This window comes from Tetrao urogallus, assembly GCF_951394365.1.
Source record: "Tetrao urogallus genome assembly, chromosome: 4".
Lineage (NCBI taxonomy): Eukaryota > Metazoa > Chordata > Aves > Galliformes > Phasianidae > Tetrao > Tetrao urogallus.
In genome coordinates this window covers 10,900,711-10,918,236 of record NC_136817.1, presented here as the reverse complement: position 1 = coordinate 10,918,236, position 17,526 = coordinate 10,900,711, and the positions used below count along the sequence as shown (strand labels likewise).

The 17,526-nt window shown below is 39.1% G+C and overlaps 1 protein-coding gene across 2 annotated transcripts in view; it reads right to left on the bottom strand.

Moving 5' to 3' along the window:
• The window catches only part of GAB1 (GRB2 associated binding protein 1), a gene marked incomplete at both ends in the record, with an annotated part of 95,153 nt that overhangs the window by 24,749 nt on the left and 52,878 nt on the right, over positions 1-17,526 (bottom strand). For both annotated transcript variants that reach the window (XM_079534387.1, XM_079534388.1), the window contains 2 exons: positions 3,881-4,094; positions 12,931-13,225. In XM_079534387.1, coding sequence (XP_079390513.1) covers positions 3,881-4,094; positions 12,931-13,225 — 509 coding nt within the window. The remainder of the gene's footprint in view (positions 1-3,880; positions 4,095-12,930; positions 13,226-17,526) is intronic.

The following is a 17,526-nucleotide window of genomic DNA, read 5'->3' as shown; positions in this document are numbered from 1 at the left end:
TGAGGGACAGATTTTTACTCCTTGTTTTTTAAGAAAAAGCTTCAGATATACAATCTTTGATGATTTCTGCATGTTTTCTAACATAAATCATGCAATCACAGAATCTTTTGACTTAGAAGGCACCCTTAGAGATCATCTTGCCCAACACCCCTGCAGTGACAGACTTCTGCAGCTAGATTAGGTTGTTCACAGCTCAATCCAGCTGGACCTTGAGCAGAGAACAGGGCATCGACCACACCTCTGGGCAATCTGTTCCAGTGCCTTACCACCCTTCTTGTGAAAAAATGCTTCTCTACAACCAGCCTAAACATCCCCTCTATTAGTATGAACCCATCTCCCCTTGTCCCTTTACAATGGAGTCTGCTAAAGAGTCCCCTTCTTTTAGCCTTTAGAAACTGAGAGGCTCATGTCCAGCTTATGATCCACCAGGCCCCCGAGTCCTTTTTGGCTGGGCTGAATCCCCCACTGACATGGTAAGCATTCATGTTTCTTTGTACTTCAGTTTAAAATAAATGCAAAGTAATATCTAACACAACGACAACTAACCCTATTTATAATCAGAAGATGACTGTGATACAAACTCAGTATTACCAGGCGTGCATCACATATCTGCAAAAAGTGCTTAAGTGAGCAAACTGTTCTTTACCCAGTACTGAGAACTGTACAGCCTATCAGTGCAGAAGAACTGGGTGTTAATATTCACGGAGCAGAGATAAAGTACCAGGGGCAAAATAAGAAAGCCTAACACCGTGTACTAAAATCTGACTGCTGACAGAAACCCAGGAGAAAAGATTTCAAGCCAGACAGTATACAACATGAAAAAATGGGCTGATTGTCCGTCAGACCACTCCTCCTTGCAAGCTGATTCTTTTTGCAACTGCAGGAACAAATACGTCAGACTAAACAGAATAACGATAAATAAAGTGGCAGATAAACTGCTCTTGTATGCCAACAATCTGGGACAGAAACAGCAAGCATAGTAGAAATGTGGATAAATAAGTAAATAAAACAGCTCTATCTTAATTACAGCTATTTTCAGAAAATGGAAGCCAAGTTTCCATAGTTTTTTTCTGTTAAAACTGAACACCATGCAAGACGTATTCCAAACAATATTTTCAGGCAAGTTAATGGCACTGCAATTAATTTCTCACACACGTTCCAAGAACAGCTACTGTTCACTCACTGCAGTGGAACCTTTTTACTTTCAAAGTCTTCTAAGAGAAGGTATTCCTGCCCTTCTTCAGAGATAAAGGGTGACCCTTGGCTGTTTCATAGACACAAGAAAAATGAGGAAGACAGTGTTATTTCCATATACATCTTGAATGAGCCAGAACAATAAGACTTTCGGAAACAGTCCCTGGCTTCTTTTTCTTATTTATGATCCAAATATGAACGTCACACTCTCACTAAATGCTACAGTTAAACAATACTCTTTTTCAAGCCAACAGTGATCAGAGCCTAAAACTATTTTAGACAAAATACAGCATGATAATTATAACCACAAGCACTGTGCTCAAACTATTCTAATAAGACTATATGATGCACTGCATGACACTGCAAGGAAACATTTTGAAGTTATTGTTAGTTTTGATACATAATAACTAAAAATTCTGAAAAGGGAGCTTGACCGTGGCCTCTAGATTTCTCAGTTACCCATCTCACCTGAAAAAAGAATAATTCCAAAGATTTTTTATAGAAAAATCAGTGCTTCCCAGATTATCCACTAAGTACTACACAAAGTTAGAGCAGAAAACATTCCTTCTTTTTTAAAATCTAAAAAAGAAACAATGCAGAAAAAACCATTCAAGCAACAAAATCCATATATAAATTAAACTACATCCACCTACTATTGCTTTGCTTTTAATTAACATTTACACAACTTTCCCCCAGTTAAAATAAAGGCTGTATGAAATAGATGCACGTTCCACATCTGGAAATGAATAGGAAAATGATGCAGACATTTAGTGGATTATGGTAATGTACTTCGTGCCCTGCAACACCATTTTAGTAACATGCTCTGCAGATACACTAAGCTGTAATTCCATAGGAAAACTGAATATACCCTGCGTATCAGACCAAATCCAGTGAAACACCTGCAATCTTTTTACATGATGGGAGCAATCATGGAAAAACTCCAGCGTGACTACTGCTTTGAATTTTCATTATTAAATCCTTCTTAATAAAGAGACATAGCTATTTAGTGAACTTGCTTAAATATAAAACGGTACAAGTCCACACCATTCTCCACTGATAACCTTGCCAATGTTTCATCGCTTTGAAATAAAGAAACTATTATTTTAACAACCTCTATGCTCCCCATGACTTTATTCAGTTCCTCTTTCAGTTCCCTTGGCACTTTTAACTCCACTGGACATTCTGTCTTCCCCAGACATTCAAATATCTTCTCCCGTAACCATCTAAAGTCTTCCTCAAGTAATTTTGGAGGTTATTCAGACTCCATTCCTTGCCCCCTTCTGTGTCCCCTTTATGGTCTCCTCAGACTTCGTTGTCTCTACTTAAGTCATACAACCATACAAGTACAATAAAATCAACTACATATCCCAGCCTCAATCATTCTTAAAAACACCCTTCATTTGTGCTGGAAATCCACTCTGTGCCCATCCCTCGTGAAAACAAAGGGGTACTCAGACATTTCTGATGACTCAGAGCTCTGAAACGAGCCAAGATTTATCTGCCAAGCCATTATGGAAACAAAACCAAAAGTTTTGATAATTTTTGGCAGAAACTATGACATACCTATCAGGCACCATCTAAACATGAGTAAACATTTAAAATTTCAATATTCATAGTGCACATTGGATTTCCCCTTCTCTACAGGATGCTCTGGGGGCATGCCATGCTGCCTCTAACTTGCACATTTCATACACCAGGGGAACTGTAGGCTCATTCCTCCATTTTATAATGAGGACTGTAAAGGGCGGATACTTTTCTACCATGCAATCATCAGCAAACAGAGAAAGAAGCTACTCGGGCACAAGAGCAATATAAAAATGCCAAGGGAGCAGAGAGCATATGGCTCAGGTAAAACTGCCAGAGCATCAAGCTGTTGATGAAGAAAGCACTGACACTAAGAGGTATGGCACTAAGGCACCCTAAGAAACACTCAGAAAGCTGCTTTCCAATGATAGCTCTCCTCAGCCTTCAACGTGCTTTCCTGCAATCATAAAAAGAATATGCAGTTTTGCATATTTATGTGTAGATATCCCAGCACATTTTTATTTCAAATTACTGCAGAAGAGCAGCTTGCAAGAGATTTATAACTTCATCCCAAAGAATACTCAAGGTTGAAAAGGACCTCTAGAGATCATCTAATCCAGCTCTTCCAATAGCTCTAAGAAAAGGGGATTTCCAAGAGGGGTGAGGCTCCCCAGGGCCTCATTCAAACAAGTTTTGTTTGCTTGCTTTTAAATCTCAAAGGACAGATTCAGTGTGGTTCCTGGGCAGCCCATTCCAAGGAGTGCCACCATTATCCCCTCTGAAAAATCAGTGACATTTCTTAGATGGTTACCATAGATTATATATCCTTCTCTATCGAAGACGCTGGAAATTTATCTAAGGTAAAAGTAGCAGTGCATAATAAACATACATTTCTTCCAGCCGAGAACCACTACACTAATCTGATGCTTCCGATTAGGAATTACTCTCCCTGCTTCTCAAGACTGCAGTATGAGTCTAACGTTCCAACACCTCTGTATTGCGATAAGTTCAAGAACATGAAAGAGAAGCAAAAGTTGCAGCCAACTTCTCCAACTGTTTATGGGCATCCAAACTTTCAGTGACTTAGTACAACAAAAAAATGCTTTTAGCGCTAACATTCTTGGCCTGTTCAGAAGTGTTATTAAGGAAAACCATAACTTACCTCATTGGTTCGGGCTTTTTACTCTGGCAGTTAATTAGCAGTAGGTAGTCCTGAGGATCTTCTTGACTAGAGGAAGACTCCAGTGGGGGGATGTTAATAAGCTGATATGGAGGAGGTAGGGAAGATTCTGCTTGCATGGAAGGCGGTGAAGTGTTGATGGGCAAGGGTAACTCAGCAGATGCTTGTAAAGAACTGACTGGGGGCTTCACAGCATCTGCAAACACAGAAGAATACTGCTTTACACAGTTAAGAAATGGTTTTAACAACACCACCAAAATGTTTGTTAACAGAACATCAGTTTCTTTGGATTTGTTTTTAAATTCAAAACCGTACAATCAGCAGGCATAAGAAAGCCTTAGTCTTGAATATTAAGGCTTGTTACAGAGCAGACACGGACCCATAGGTCGTTACTTGAATTTGGTAACCTGAGTCACTATTTGCTTATGTTCATCCAAGATCACTTCAACATTTGCTATTACTCATCTGCTGAGAACCGGCCTCTCAATAGCTGAAAAGCAACAGGAAAGAAGCTGCTTTGGCAACGGAAGTTTCTTTGTAAATAAAATAATACAGACATACAACAGGTATCATGTTCCAATAGATGTCTTTTTACATACTCCAACTTCTCATTTTGGTGCAGTAAATGCAGTTATGCGTGCTTTTTTAAGCATTCTCTATATAATTCTTACCCACTCCTATTCGTATATATTGCAGATTAATGTATATTTTTTCTTTCTTATTAAATTATCTAGGAGATAGAAAAATACTGACACTATAAAACATGAAGCAATCCTTCAATCTTTCTTTCTTTCAGCAATTCATAGATTACAAACAACATAGTTCAAAGTACAACTTCTCAGCTATTTAGGCTTCCTTGTTCTTGCAATTCATCGTACATTCTCATTTGTGCATCCCAAGAACGGGCACTGACTACTAGCATTTTTATAACAAACATATTATTCAGGAAAAACTACCCTTTTTAGACTTAGAGCGTAGTTCAGGACTAAAAAGAAAAAGCCCATGTCATCCAACTTCAGCTTCCCAGCACTATCCTGGGAAGAACCAGATGAACACATGAGAACATAGCCCTCCTGCTTCCAGTTCTGTCTATACAAGGTATGAGCGATTTAGACATGGAAATAGGAAGAAAAGTACTTGCTTTGAACTCCCAGAGCACTTGCACAGGCTCAGAAATTAAATCCCACCACACCCACGTGGGTGGAAGATGTATGAAAATTTCTCAACTTGGCCTACCTGAAAAGGTAGGAAAGCCTAAAAAAGTTTTTACAATAAAGGTTGGACTTGAGCTCTCCAGTAAATTAGTTAACATAACAAAGGGAACACCAGACTGCACCCAGTGATCACACACACACACACACACACGAGTAAAACTGTTTCTTTGCTATTTTTTAAAATATTAAAATGTGAAAAATATACCATTTAAAAACTTCAAGAGCTCTATGAAGCTCTCATGAGACACCTACATTAAATACAACCGATCTTTATTTATTCCCCTTACGCTGGAACAGAGAGGCATCAGAATGGCTGTAACAGGCACATATTGCTTGCTTGCTCCTAGAAAAGACATAGTGGGAGAAGGGAAAAGGAGATCTTCGTCACCTCCAGAACCAGGGACCACAAGCCAAGCTTATGTATGAGTAGGAGAGAGAGAGAAAAAGGTTTCCTGTCAGATACGCTACCATTCTCCAGGCATATTTAGCAAGAAGCAAGATTCACAAGGGCTTCAGAGTACCCAAGTCACCACCTCCTGTTCCTCGCCCCTGACCAAACAAAACCTTCACACCGCTTGGTGTGCTTGGTTTGCTTGGTGTATATCACATAAGGAAAAAAAGAAATCAAACAGGTGCCCTTGAAACTTTCAGGCAAGAGAGATGTTTCAATGAGACCGTAGGTAGTCAGGAGAGCCCAGCAGTGACATGGTAAGATGCATGCCTACATGAGCCTCATGTATTTAAACAAACCACATGTTGCCATTCCCAAGAAAAGATTCAGTGGTAACTTTCCAGGGGAAAGAAAAGCACCACCACCACAATCAAAAAGCTTGAAAAAGGACTCACGCATCAGCCATGTTCAGAGTATGAAAGAATGACATCGTGTTACAAAAAAAAAAAAACAAACAAGTCTGAGAAAAAATAAATTAAGTTTAAGGTTGGCTATACAGTAAATGGTAAAAGGAGGTAATGTGAAGATGACCAGTAGGCTAAACATACAGGCTCAGATCTGGAACCTCTAAGCCTGCAATGCCCATCTACAATAGCGGCATGTCACAGACAAACTGAGCAGAAGCAGCAAGGCAGGCCTGGCATCACGCCCTTACTATCTGGCCCCCTACAGCTTCAGAACATCCCACTGCAGAGGTTGCATCCACATTCTCTGCTTACCAGGCTCTCGTAGACTTCTTTCTGAATTTCTTCTTGTTGATGTTTTTTGAGCTCCACAACAGCCTGTAGCAATGGTTCCACAAGATACTACGATATTACACATCATGAAAAACTACTTGCTTTAATTTTAAACCTGCAGCCTGGTACCTTCATTTCAGCTCCTCTCCTCAGAGAAGCACCGAACAGTCATTCCCTATTCATAATATCTATTCTCAACTTTGTGGAGCTTTGCCACTGCTTTACTGACTTGGTGCTGCTTAATTTTTCTTGGTACAGAAACTGTCTCACGGCAGCACTTGTTTCTCTTCACCCTCACTTCTCACAGCCCTACTGATTCCCTAATTCCGTTCTCAGAAAGGAAGCCAACTGTTGCGTAAAATGTAGAAAATTTGGGACATACTTATTAATTTATAAACACCCAACAATGTTTCATTCTATTTCGATCCTAACCACTTACATTTGATTGTTGCTGAGTATTGAAGTTAATGCTGTCAGACTGCCCAGAAGGCTCCAAGCAAGGATTTGGAGCCCAATAACATTAATGGATCATTAAGGTCATTTTCCTTGTGACAAGATGCCACATTTACTTTGACAGATACAATTTGACAAAATCCCCGAGTCCTTGCACAGACCTGTTTTATTCACTTATTTGTTCTTCTAGGCATTTTGTGTGCTAAGAGGAGCAGGCTATTGCCTGATTTAAAGGCCATTTGAACGCAGTTTCACGTAGTTCACCTGCCGGGCCACTTACTTGCTTCATGCATTCAACCTATTTCAAATTTTACTACCAAGAAAACAGTCAAGTTAATGACTGATCACTGATCAAATAAATCTTGTTTGCCTATCCGTACCTTCCCAAACACTCTCCTTAGCCACTTACTTCAGAAGCTGATATGAAGAATAAGGTTTCTCCCAGCAGCCTATTTATGATTTCAAAGAGTACAATAATCAGCTTGCTTCATTTTGAACCAGCAGATTTTTAGGGAAGGGGTCATCTGCACACCAAAGAACACTGAAAGTCATTTGGTTTGTTCCCAGAGCTCAGACACTACGACTGCTTTGAGAAACTGCGAGCTGGAAAAACATCCAGAATATTTAACATGCAAATTAGTGTAAAAAGAATCCTATTTTGTTTTTATAATTCTTGCATTCAGTGCAGCTACAACAAGCAGCTTTCTCAGAAGACAGTAGGAGTTTTAACTTTTCTCACTTGGTTTGTTATGAGCAGCTATAGGCATCACTTATTATAGAACTCACACTTTCTTCTCATGGCCATTTTCATATTTAACTCATTACTCCAACAATCAAAAAATCCATGAGGTAAAAAGAAAGCTTCTGAATAAAAATAATATGAACAATTCAGAAGATTTGAGTGTAGGAATTTGCATTTAGGGATGGTTTTTGTTCTTAGCGTGCATGGTTTTTTTTAAGTCAACTTTTTTTCCTATGTTGTGATATGCAATGCTAAAGTCTCAAGATGCTGAGAATGGAAATACTAGAAATATTCTCCAAGTGTAATGCAGTCTGTTTTCTACAAGAAGCATCATTTCATTAAGTGCCAAAACCATAATTGAAGAAGATAGAAAAGTAAGGAAATGGATTGGTGCAAAATAGGTATAGAGACCAAAATAGAAATGGATTTTTCCCAATCTAACAACAGATACACAACTGCATGATCCTACGATTGAGATGTCTCATTCAATCCATTTACCATGACGCAGATGTTCTCACTGAAACAACAAAATATTAGATAATAATACCCTTGCACAGGAATTTTCAAATACAAGTAGAAGTCACAAAAGACATGTAGAAGTACAAGTTATGTACTGTTATGTTACTCCTTTTTTCCTGCTTCTATCCACTACGCAAGGTGCACATATCTAAAATAACTTCAAAGAATCTGTAGGATTATATACTTCACTTTATTCCTTAAGAGAACTCCTTTTATTTCTAAGCTAGTCAGTGAAGTCATTATCTCTGCTCCTTCATGTAATAAGGCACACTTTGAAATACACTGCCAGAGTTTCCTCTACTGCCAGCTTCTCCACACTGAATTTTGCTGAGAGAGATTTTCAGCATAAATGATCAGTTTTCAATCAATGTGAAATCTAGGCAGCGAGCTTCAATTCTGAAGCTTTCAGCTTACAGCAAACAAAAGCTTGCGTGAGCACCTCACGACTTGATAGGTAGCTATCTGCACAACCTTGCAACCCACTCCCTTGCAATTCCTTTTTCCAAGAAACTCATCAAATGATTTTAATGCCACAGAAGATGTTCAGCAGGTACCACAGAGAAAAACTAAGCTAACTGCCTATGTTAGTTATATTGAGGCTGTTCCTCAAGGAAAAGAAAAATTACGTTTCATATGATTTTCTGCTCAAGGCAATTGACAGTTTAAGGTAAGAATACCAAACATTCAAGATTAAGGTCTTGACTGCATTGTATTTTTTCAAGCATTTTTTGTTCCTCATACTCTTACAAAGTAAGAGGTACCGCTGCAGATTTTATGCTGTGTCTTCTCTTAGCCATATTATCTGGAATTGAAGACAACTCAGTGTCCTCTGATGTATTCCCTTTCTCCTTTCCATAATGGAGAACGAGTATCACAGCTTAGTGAACCTCTCATCAGTTCTTTAGCCAGCAGCAACCTCTACCACATCTGCAATGCCAAATTTCAGGTCCTTCTCTGAAACCACTTCTAATTTTACTACACCACTCTATTTTCTCCAGATGACTTCTGGCAACTGTGACAACTCCCTTCACAGCCTATTCTGACTTTTCTCTCAGCAATTGCACACTCACCAAGAAATCACAGGTCTACATCTCACTGATACTTCCTCAAAGTAAATATCCAAAAAACCCTACACATGATATGTTCTTGGGCCACGACTCCCTCCAAACCTACTGCTTCACTTTTAAGATAACTAGCTCACAAACCCTATCAGAGGATTCCTCTCCTTTATGTTTAACTCGGTCCTTTCATGGTTTTTCTTTTTTTTACTCCATTCAGGGTCCCCAGTCTCTCATGTTCCTGGCGCGTCATCTCTGAGCAGGTCTGGCTATCTCTCAAGTTAGTCATATCCAAGAAGTGTCAAAAATCACAGGTTATCATCACGTACATCATCTCTACTGCACAGTACATCCTATTATCACACCCATTAAAACAAACCAATGCTCATTCAGAGTGCTTCCACTGCACGTCTAACAAAGAGAAACCTATTTCCATTCCACTGTTCTGTTCTTGCCTCACCCACATCCATCAAAAAGGCTTGTTTTGAGTTTATTATCCTCAGAATTTTTATATTCCTCCAGAATCTTCATCTATGTCTCACTTTTGAAAATTTTCATGACCAGAGTTCTCAATTATCATCATGTTACTGATTTGGCTATTTTGATTCGCCAGCCTCTATCATCCACTTGGTAAGAAACAAAAAAACTGCCTTACAGGCTAACCCTTCATGCAGGATAGCTGCCCTGAACACCCCTAATATCCAACTTGATTTACCAAACACCCATGAGAATTTCTTCTCAATAGTCCCTGTGTTCAACAACAGCCCAACAACTGAAGGACTAAGGTAACTTACCTGTCACTGTGATAAAAACTGCTTTGTTTGCTTTTACTTCTTCCTACTCCCCTGCTTCTACGTTGAGGTCTCCTACCAGACAAGCTAAGTTCTTAATGGCAAGACCTATTTTCTGTTTTGTACTTGTGCTACAGGAAGCACAGAGCTATCCTGATCTGATACAGATATCTTCAGAACAGCATGGTAGCAACGATGCTTGGCTGCGCAGCCTTATTTCTTACTGGTGAAAACAGGAGCTGAATTAGGTAGAAACGTAGAGTTAAATTCATCCTGCCAGTCATTGCTCTTACATCCATGCTATCATCAAGCAATCTATTACTGTGCATGTATTATCAGATCACGATTTAAAAAAAAAAAAAAGAAACTGGTTGCTTGGCAATTATACTGTTCAAAACAAAGAAAGCATGAGAAGCATGTATGAGACGGCAATTCCCTGAACAGGAATCTTACAAACTTAGAAAGCATTGTATGTGAAAAAACTGCAGTTCTTTATTTGTTTCTTTTAAAACTACAATCTGTATGACGACTGAAATTTTCTGTACTGCATTCAAGTTTATTGTCAATCTCACTATCTTTTCTTTTTCTTTTTTTTAATTTTCTTTTCTTCAATGATCCCATCCTGTTTCACCTGGTCATTGTTATGTTCATCAAATGACCACGTGTAACTAAGATGTTTGCATCTAGTAAGATCATTTTCCCTTCTCCCACTTTGCTAAGGGTGTAATTCATTACATTACAAAAACATGGAGCTGGATTACATATAAAACATTCACCACAGACATCTACTGAATCGTAGTGAAGGGCTTTCAGCACCTTGTCTCAGAACCTATGTTTACATACCCTTAGAAAGTTTTCCTTACCATTACATTTCTCACTGAAAATAGAACAAGTTACCTTAGATAACAACTGACCCATACCCTTCAATACTCCTCCCTGATTCATTTCGTCCTGTAAAGAATCAATTCTTCAACTATTCTACCCCTTGATCACTTAAAAACCCATTTCCATTATTTCCACTGCTCTTGAAACGTTTATCCTCATCCTCCAAGAAGATCAGACCACAGTCATTCAGTTGAGGTCTCAACAGTGCCAAGCAGAGGAGAACTGCCATTTCTAATATCCATCCCAGAATGTATGCTTGGAAGTCTAGTGACACAAGCGACAGGCAACACATTCTCGCTTATAGTTACATCTCAACCTCTACATGACTAAGCCATTACCTATTATATTATGACCTTACCCAGAAAACATGAATGCTAAGAATGCAATAAGAAGCTTGATGATAAAGCAATTCAGACTCATGCTCACACGTAGCTCCCCTTAGAAAAAGGCAATACAGAAAACGAAACACTGAAAACAAAACAAAAAAACATTTGCTGAAGAAAGAGTAAAAAGCACCCCTATTTTTTTATTTTTTTTTTAAATAGAATTGTCTACGTTACTTAAAGATATATTTCCTTGATGTTTCAGGCTCACTGTAAGTTTAAAGACTACCTAATCACCGTAAGCCCTACCTCAAAAGAACTGTTACATAACACGATTTGATACCATCAGAAAGCTGAAGACTCTACAACTTGTAAAAGTGCCTAAAGAACACAAATTTATCTACTTACTCTCCAAAAAGAAGTATAACCTTGCAGCTCTTCAGTACACTTAGGATTTGTTTTCTTCCGTTAGCAGGTAGATATATCTTACAAAATAGGAACTTTGAAATACAAACATTCAGCAACTGATTTGCCCGTGTTTCTTTTTTAATTCTTCCTCTATGAATTGCAAGACTTAACTACACCCATAAAACAGATAGTACCATCAACTTCCAACTACATAAAGTGATAGGGCTGGGATAATTCAGCAAATGCTTAAAAGCTGAAGATTAAACATGCAATTCAAGAGTAATAGGGAAGAATTACTGATTAAACTGACCGAATTAAAAACTATTTTGATCCGAACAGGGCATAGTTAGGTCTCCTTGCATTCATAGTGGAATTAATCTTCAGTTGAGATATATCAAAAGAAAGTAATGGATTAACAAAAACCATCTCTCAGAAAGTAAAGGCCTCACGGTTTTGAGGTGCCTACTTTTCCATTTCATGTGCTCTTTTCTGCAGTCAAGTAAGTGTGTGCTCTCTTTACATCCAGACTCTTAGCTTGTCCCCAGAAACAATAATTTCTAGGTGTTTCCTATTCGTGGCTGCACTGGGCCACTAGTTTGTTATCCATGAAAAAACAACCACCTGTCTACCTTTCTCTCATTTGTACACGTCTATCAGATTGAATACTGAATCATGTGGCAATCACTTAAGAGATATGTGCTGTGGGTGATCTCCTTCCCCTCCCTCAATGCATAACCCAGAAGAAAAAAATGAGGGATTCAACTGCAGTCTTTTCTCTCTGATATGCTTAATTCACAATACTTAACTGCTCCTATTTAATCTTTCCTGGGAATATGCACATAACTACAGAAAGTCATGCCACCCTCTACCCTTCAGAAGGAATAATAATAAATAAGGACAGTTTCAGGACAAGTAATGGCAATAATGTATTTGTCGGCATTTAACGCCACCTTCTTTCCACAACGCTGGTCCCACACAATGACTGCTTTGGTAGGATTTGAGCTGGATAGTGGAGAACTACAAGTTATTGTTTGTTTCAGCCAGTAAAGGGAGCATATTTTTTTTCCAAGTTGCAAAGCAGATGGAGGCACAGCAGTATTAGAATCCTGACATTTTGCACTCATTCCTGATCACAGAGCCATGCGTTCTACACCACACGGATTTCCTTTCGTGACAATCTTTGTCCTGCATGATTTTACTCGAAGATTTCTCAAGACCTAACATCATGCAAAACAGAAAAGAAACATCCTTTTTTCTATGACATGTTTAATTTGTAATGAGTTCTGAATACTTCGCTCTGTTCTGCTCACATTCTTTCACAGCAAGAAAGAACTTTCACAGTCAGTGCACGTGAGTTTTAAAACATGTGAATGTTAACACTAGTCATCCGATCTTCAAAATGTTCTATGCATGTAGGCATGACACTTTCTGAGGGAAAAAAACAAACTTACCCTCATCTGTAGGGTTGAACCCACAGATATCACAGATGCATCGAACCCACTTATTCATCTCCTCCTCGCTGTCTGCCACCAAATAGAAAACTCTGTCTATAGTGTTGATGTCAAAAATATAGCTGTTTTCAAACTCTTTTTTGTTGAATGTTAATCCAGCATCCACTTGCTGACACAAGTTTAAGTCAATAATACGGATAGGCTTCTTGGCATGGTCATTTTTGTAGTATTCCAGTACATCTGGATCTCCTGTTAAACGGCCACTCCGAAGCACAAACCATCTCCTCTTCCATGCCTGAAAATTCATAAAAGAAAAAGAGAAAAATTAGAAGTAGGAAATAATACTTCAAAACCTTCTATACGTTGTTTCAGGTCGAGCTGAACTCAGTAATAATTAGTTCAATCACAATTTGAAGAGACGACACTTAAGTTGGCGGAATTTAATGCAGTCCATTTACTTATTGTTAGAACAGCAGACTAGAGACACACTGAATCCATATTTTAACCTTTACTTCTTTTGCATTTTAGTTTTGCTTTTAAAAGCAGATCATATAATTAAGCTACTATTCAAAAATAATGAAGGATGAATCCAGTAAAGAAAATAAGGAGGCAAGAAGAGGAAAAAAAGCCCCAAAATCTTCTGAAAGTAACTGCCACAGGCATAAGAAAATGAAACGGGTCTAAGTGTAGATATTTAGAAATAAGATCATAACTTCTTGTTTCAAGCTGGTTTATTCCAGCTCTGATTATGTTTTTTTTTTTAATTGATACTCCACAATAGCAACCTGCAGTTAAAGAATACAGCGTTCACACTGCATACTTCCCTTGACGTTAGGCAATCTTTGCACTCAGAAGTTTGCAGTGTTTTACAGCAGAACTTTTAAAAGAGCAAGACCTACGCTATTATTTCAGAAAACATCAAAGATGTGGGAAAGTACAAGAATGACCCAATGGTCTAGCCTTATACCACATAAAAAGTCCCTGTATGAGGTACATCCACAGAAGAAAAAACTTCACAATCACTGCATATGTTGTATCAACCTCCAGGATGCTGCAAATCTGAAGAACTGGGACAGAGAGAAAAACACAACTAAAACGCCTCATCTTCAAGTCAACCCTCAACTACCTTTCATTGCTGTGGGCCTCTCTTTCTCATCAATTAAATACGCTCCATCACTGCAAAGACACTAATGCAAACCGAAAGAGAAAAGTTCACGTTTATCTGTCGTCACGTCACCACAAGCATTCTTATTGTCCTGCTCAGTGCTGCACTCTGGTTTTCTCAGCTCTACCAACAGCATCGCATCCTCTGCTATAAACTCCAAATGCCAGGATAATCGTAGAAAGTCTCTCAGAAAATGGCTTGGGTCAGAAGGGAGCTTAAAAGACCACCCAGTTCCACCCCCATAGCTGTGGGCAGGGCTGCCCCCAGCCCCACTCATCCTGGCCTTGAGTGCATCCAAGAATGGGGCACCCACAGCTTTCTCCAGGCAGCCTGTGCCACTGCCTGCCTCCCAAATGAAATTTACCCCAAATATCTAACCTCAATCTCTCCTCCTTTAGTTTAGAACCACACTCCCCTGTCCTACCACTGTCTGCCTGCGTGAAATTTCTGTCCGTTTATATCCTTCCTTCAAGTACTGGAAAGCCACAATGAGGTCTCCCTGCAGCCCTCTCTTCTCCAGGCTGAACAAGCCCAGCTCCTTCAACCTTTCTTCGCAGGAGATGTGCTCCAGCCCACTGATCATCTTTGAGGTCCTCCTTTGACCCCCACCTACAGCTCCGTAACTTTTTTTTGTGTGAGAGGCTGCAGGCCTGGATGCAGTATTCCAGATGGGGCTTCACAAGGACACAGCAGAAGGGGACAATCCCCTCCCTCTCCCTGCCAGCCATCTCCCTTTAGATACACATGGGAACACGCAGTAAAAGAAACCAGACATACTGCTAACTGCCCATTGGAAAAAACTGTGTTGCATTCTCACTTGAAAAGTGAACAAGCAAATCCTGTTAGGACAAAACCTGATGTTAGAACCCCCCTCCGGCCAAAAAATAGGTATCAGCTCACCCAGATTACAGACAGAACCGAAGGCCAAATGAAAGTAACAGTATCAGCAGAGGACTTCAAGACATGATATCCTTTACACACTGATGTAGCTTAAAAAACAGAAGTTTCTGACAATATATTAAGAAAAGATTCAAATGGGTTTTCTCAGGGAAGAGGGTTTCATTTTTCTGAAGGCGTAAGCTTTGAGCAAGCTCATGGAGGAAGACATGAGGGACGGTCAGAGCGGTGCCATCAAATTCCAGCTGCAAACCAGTGCCACCAGCTTTGCGCTGGAGCCACACAAACCAGTTACTGTGATACGTACGTGCTATTCTGGGTAGCAAGCTCAGGAATATGTTATGAAAAAGTAATATAGAAAATGGGAGAAAGAGAAGAACACCAGACAGCTTAATTAGGGCTTGAGATTCACTCCCCACCTATTAAGCTGCTTGAAGTTTATTTGATCTTAGACAACTTTTATACTCGATAAAATAAGCAGCATAGTTTTGAAGCTGCCTTTAAATGAGGAACTGTGTGGATCAAGCCAACGCCTCAAGCAGTGATTTCTGCAGCCCCAACGAGATCATTGGGTGAACAGAAAAATGCAGAGGTGGCAAACGGAACAGATGAAGCATGTGAACTTAGACTGCAAGTAGAAGCATCTTCAGGTAGCACAGCTGCTAAGCACAATGTAATAGAGACCCAAGAATACCATCAAAATGTGCTTTTGTTTCCTATTTCCAAATCAAATGACAACTTCGACTCCGTAATAACAGGAAACTCCAGTAACAGAGGATTCTCTTCAGACGAGGCTGACCACAGACAGTTAAGAATGGACTGCAAAATTCTTAATTCAGAAACAACATTTCTCTTAAACCTCAGCCTTCAGTTTGCCCAGATGACATTTTCAGTGTCTAAATGAGAAGATTAGAGGGGGAAAAAGCTACTGAGAAGTAAGGTTGATTCGTCTTGTCATTTGTGACCAAAAATGAACTTGGTACCAACCAAGCATACTTCACTGAAGTTCAATTCCAATACTGTGTTAACGAGAGAAAAATTTGTCTGGTCAATCCCACCAATCACTGTGGAGCATTAAAGAGTAAAAAGCACTCAAATTCAGAAAATCAACCAGCTAAACAGAATTTGGTTTTAGCCCTTCTGGCTACAAAACAGCAACTATTTAATACTTATAACAGAATTCAGCCTAGCAGCACCTGCTACTATTTTGGAAGAGTTTTCACATAGTACATATGTGAATGTTTATCTCAGTCATACAATGAGTCACACTCACTGGAACTGGCACAGATTATATTCAAAAACAAAAGCAATTCCATAAACTACACACTAATAAGGCAGATACAAAGGTTCTCTGGATTACAGTACAAAGCACAATTTAGCAGCAGAATAAAGCTAAAAGCTAGACAAGAGAACTGACATCAGCACCCTTGCTAATCATAGCACAAAAGCGCCTCTATATTTTGTCAAAGTGCAAAATGAGCCCACATAAATTACTCTTTGTTATTCGAAAATATCTGGGATTCTTAAAGCTTGATCTATTTTTAACATTTCAGTATTTGCTGTTGTAACGAGGGCTGTATACTGCCTCACTGAAGTACCAAATCCCGTGCTACATGCGCAATAAAGAGAGCTTCTTTAATAGCTGCTTTCCAAAAAGAAATCTTCAAAAAACAGCACGCACATGTGCAAATACGTACTTATGCAAATCATCTTTTCCCTTCTCTCTTTTTAACCCCTTCAGGCATCCCTGTATGAAGCTTCTGCATCTCATTTTACCGCGCACTTTCCAATCCACACAGCTCTTTCTCTTAATCATGCACACACACAAGAAGCTCCACTGGTTTAAGTCAAATGAATGTTGTGATTACTAATGCTCTGTCATGTCACTTAGGATTATCAATCATACATTATCAGCTCAAATATTTTTTCAAGAATAAACAATATTGGTATTAGGACAAAAAATCATCCCATAACCTACTGAGTTTTGTGTTTTTGTTTTGTTTTCTACTTTTCTAACCTAATCCTGTTGACTTTAGCACAGAAAAACAGCATCTGATAGAGGAAAGAAGGCTGTATTATTTTTATTTTTTAATTAAAGACACACACACAAAAGTCATACTAAAACACTGCTATTAACAAATGCACTTACACTAACTAGTTACACGACACTACGTGCAGATTTAATACTAACACAGAAGTAAATCTGTTGCTTTTCAAAGTGTGATACGACCAAAGTCACAGGAATAAAGCTCACCAAAAGCCTATGCAGGCTTCTAAAGCTCTCTATTCCCAAGCAAGACTTGCTGCTTTTGCTTCTGACTAAGAAATGACTTCTGTGACTCTCAGCTTGTTTCCTCCCAGAGCTGCACAGCGCATCAGCTGGTCTACCATAGGATGTGACCATTCCTGCCAAACACTGTCCTGTTTATATCATGAGACCATCATATCATGAGACTATCATAACTACAGGAACAAGTTTGCTTGCTTGTTTTTCAAGTAGACTAAAACATGACAAACTGCTCACTCACAGAGCC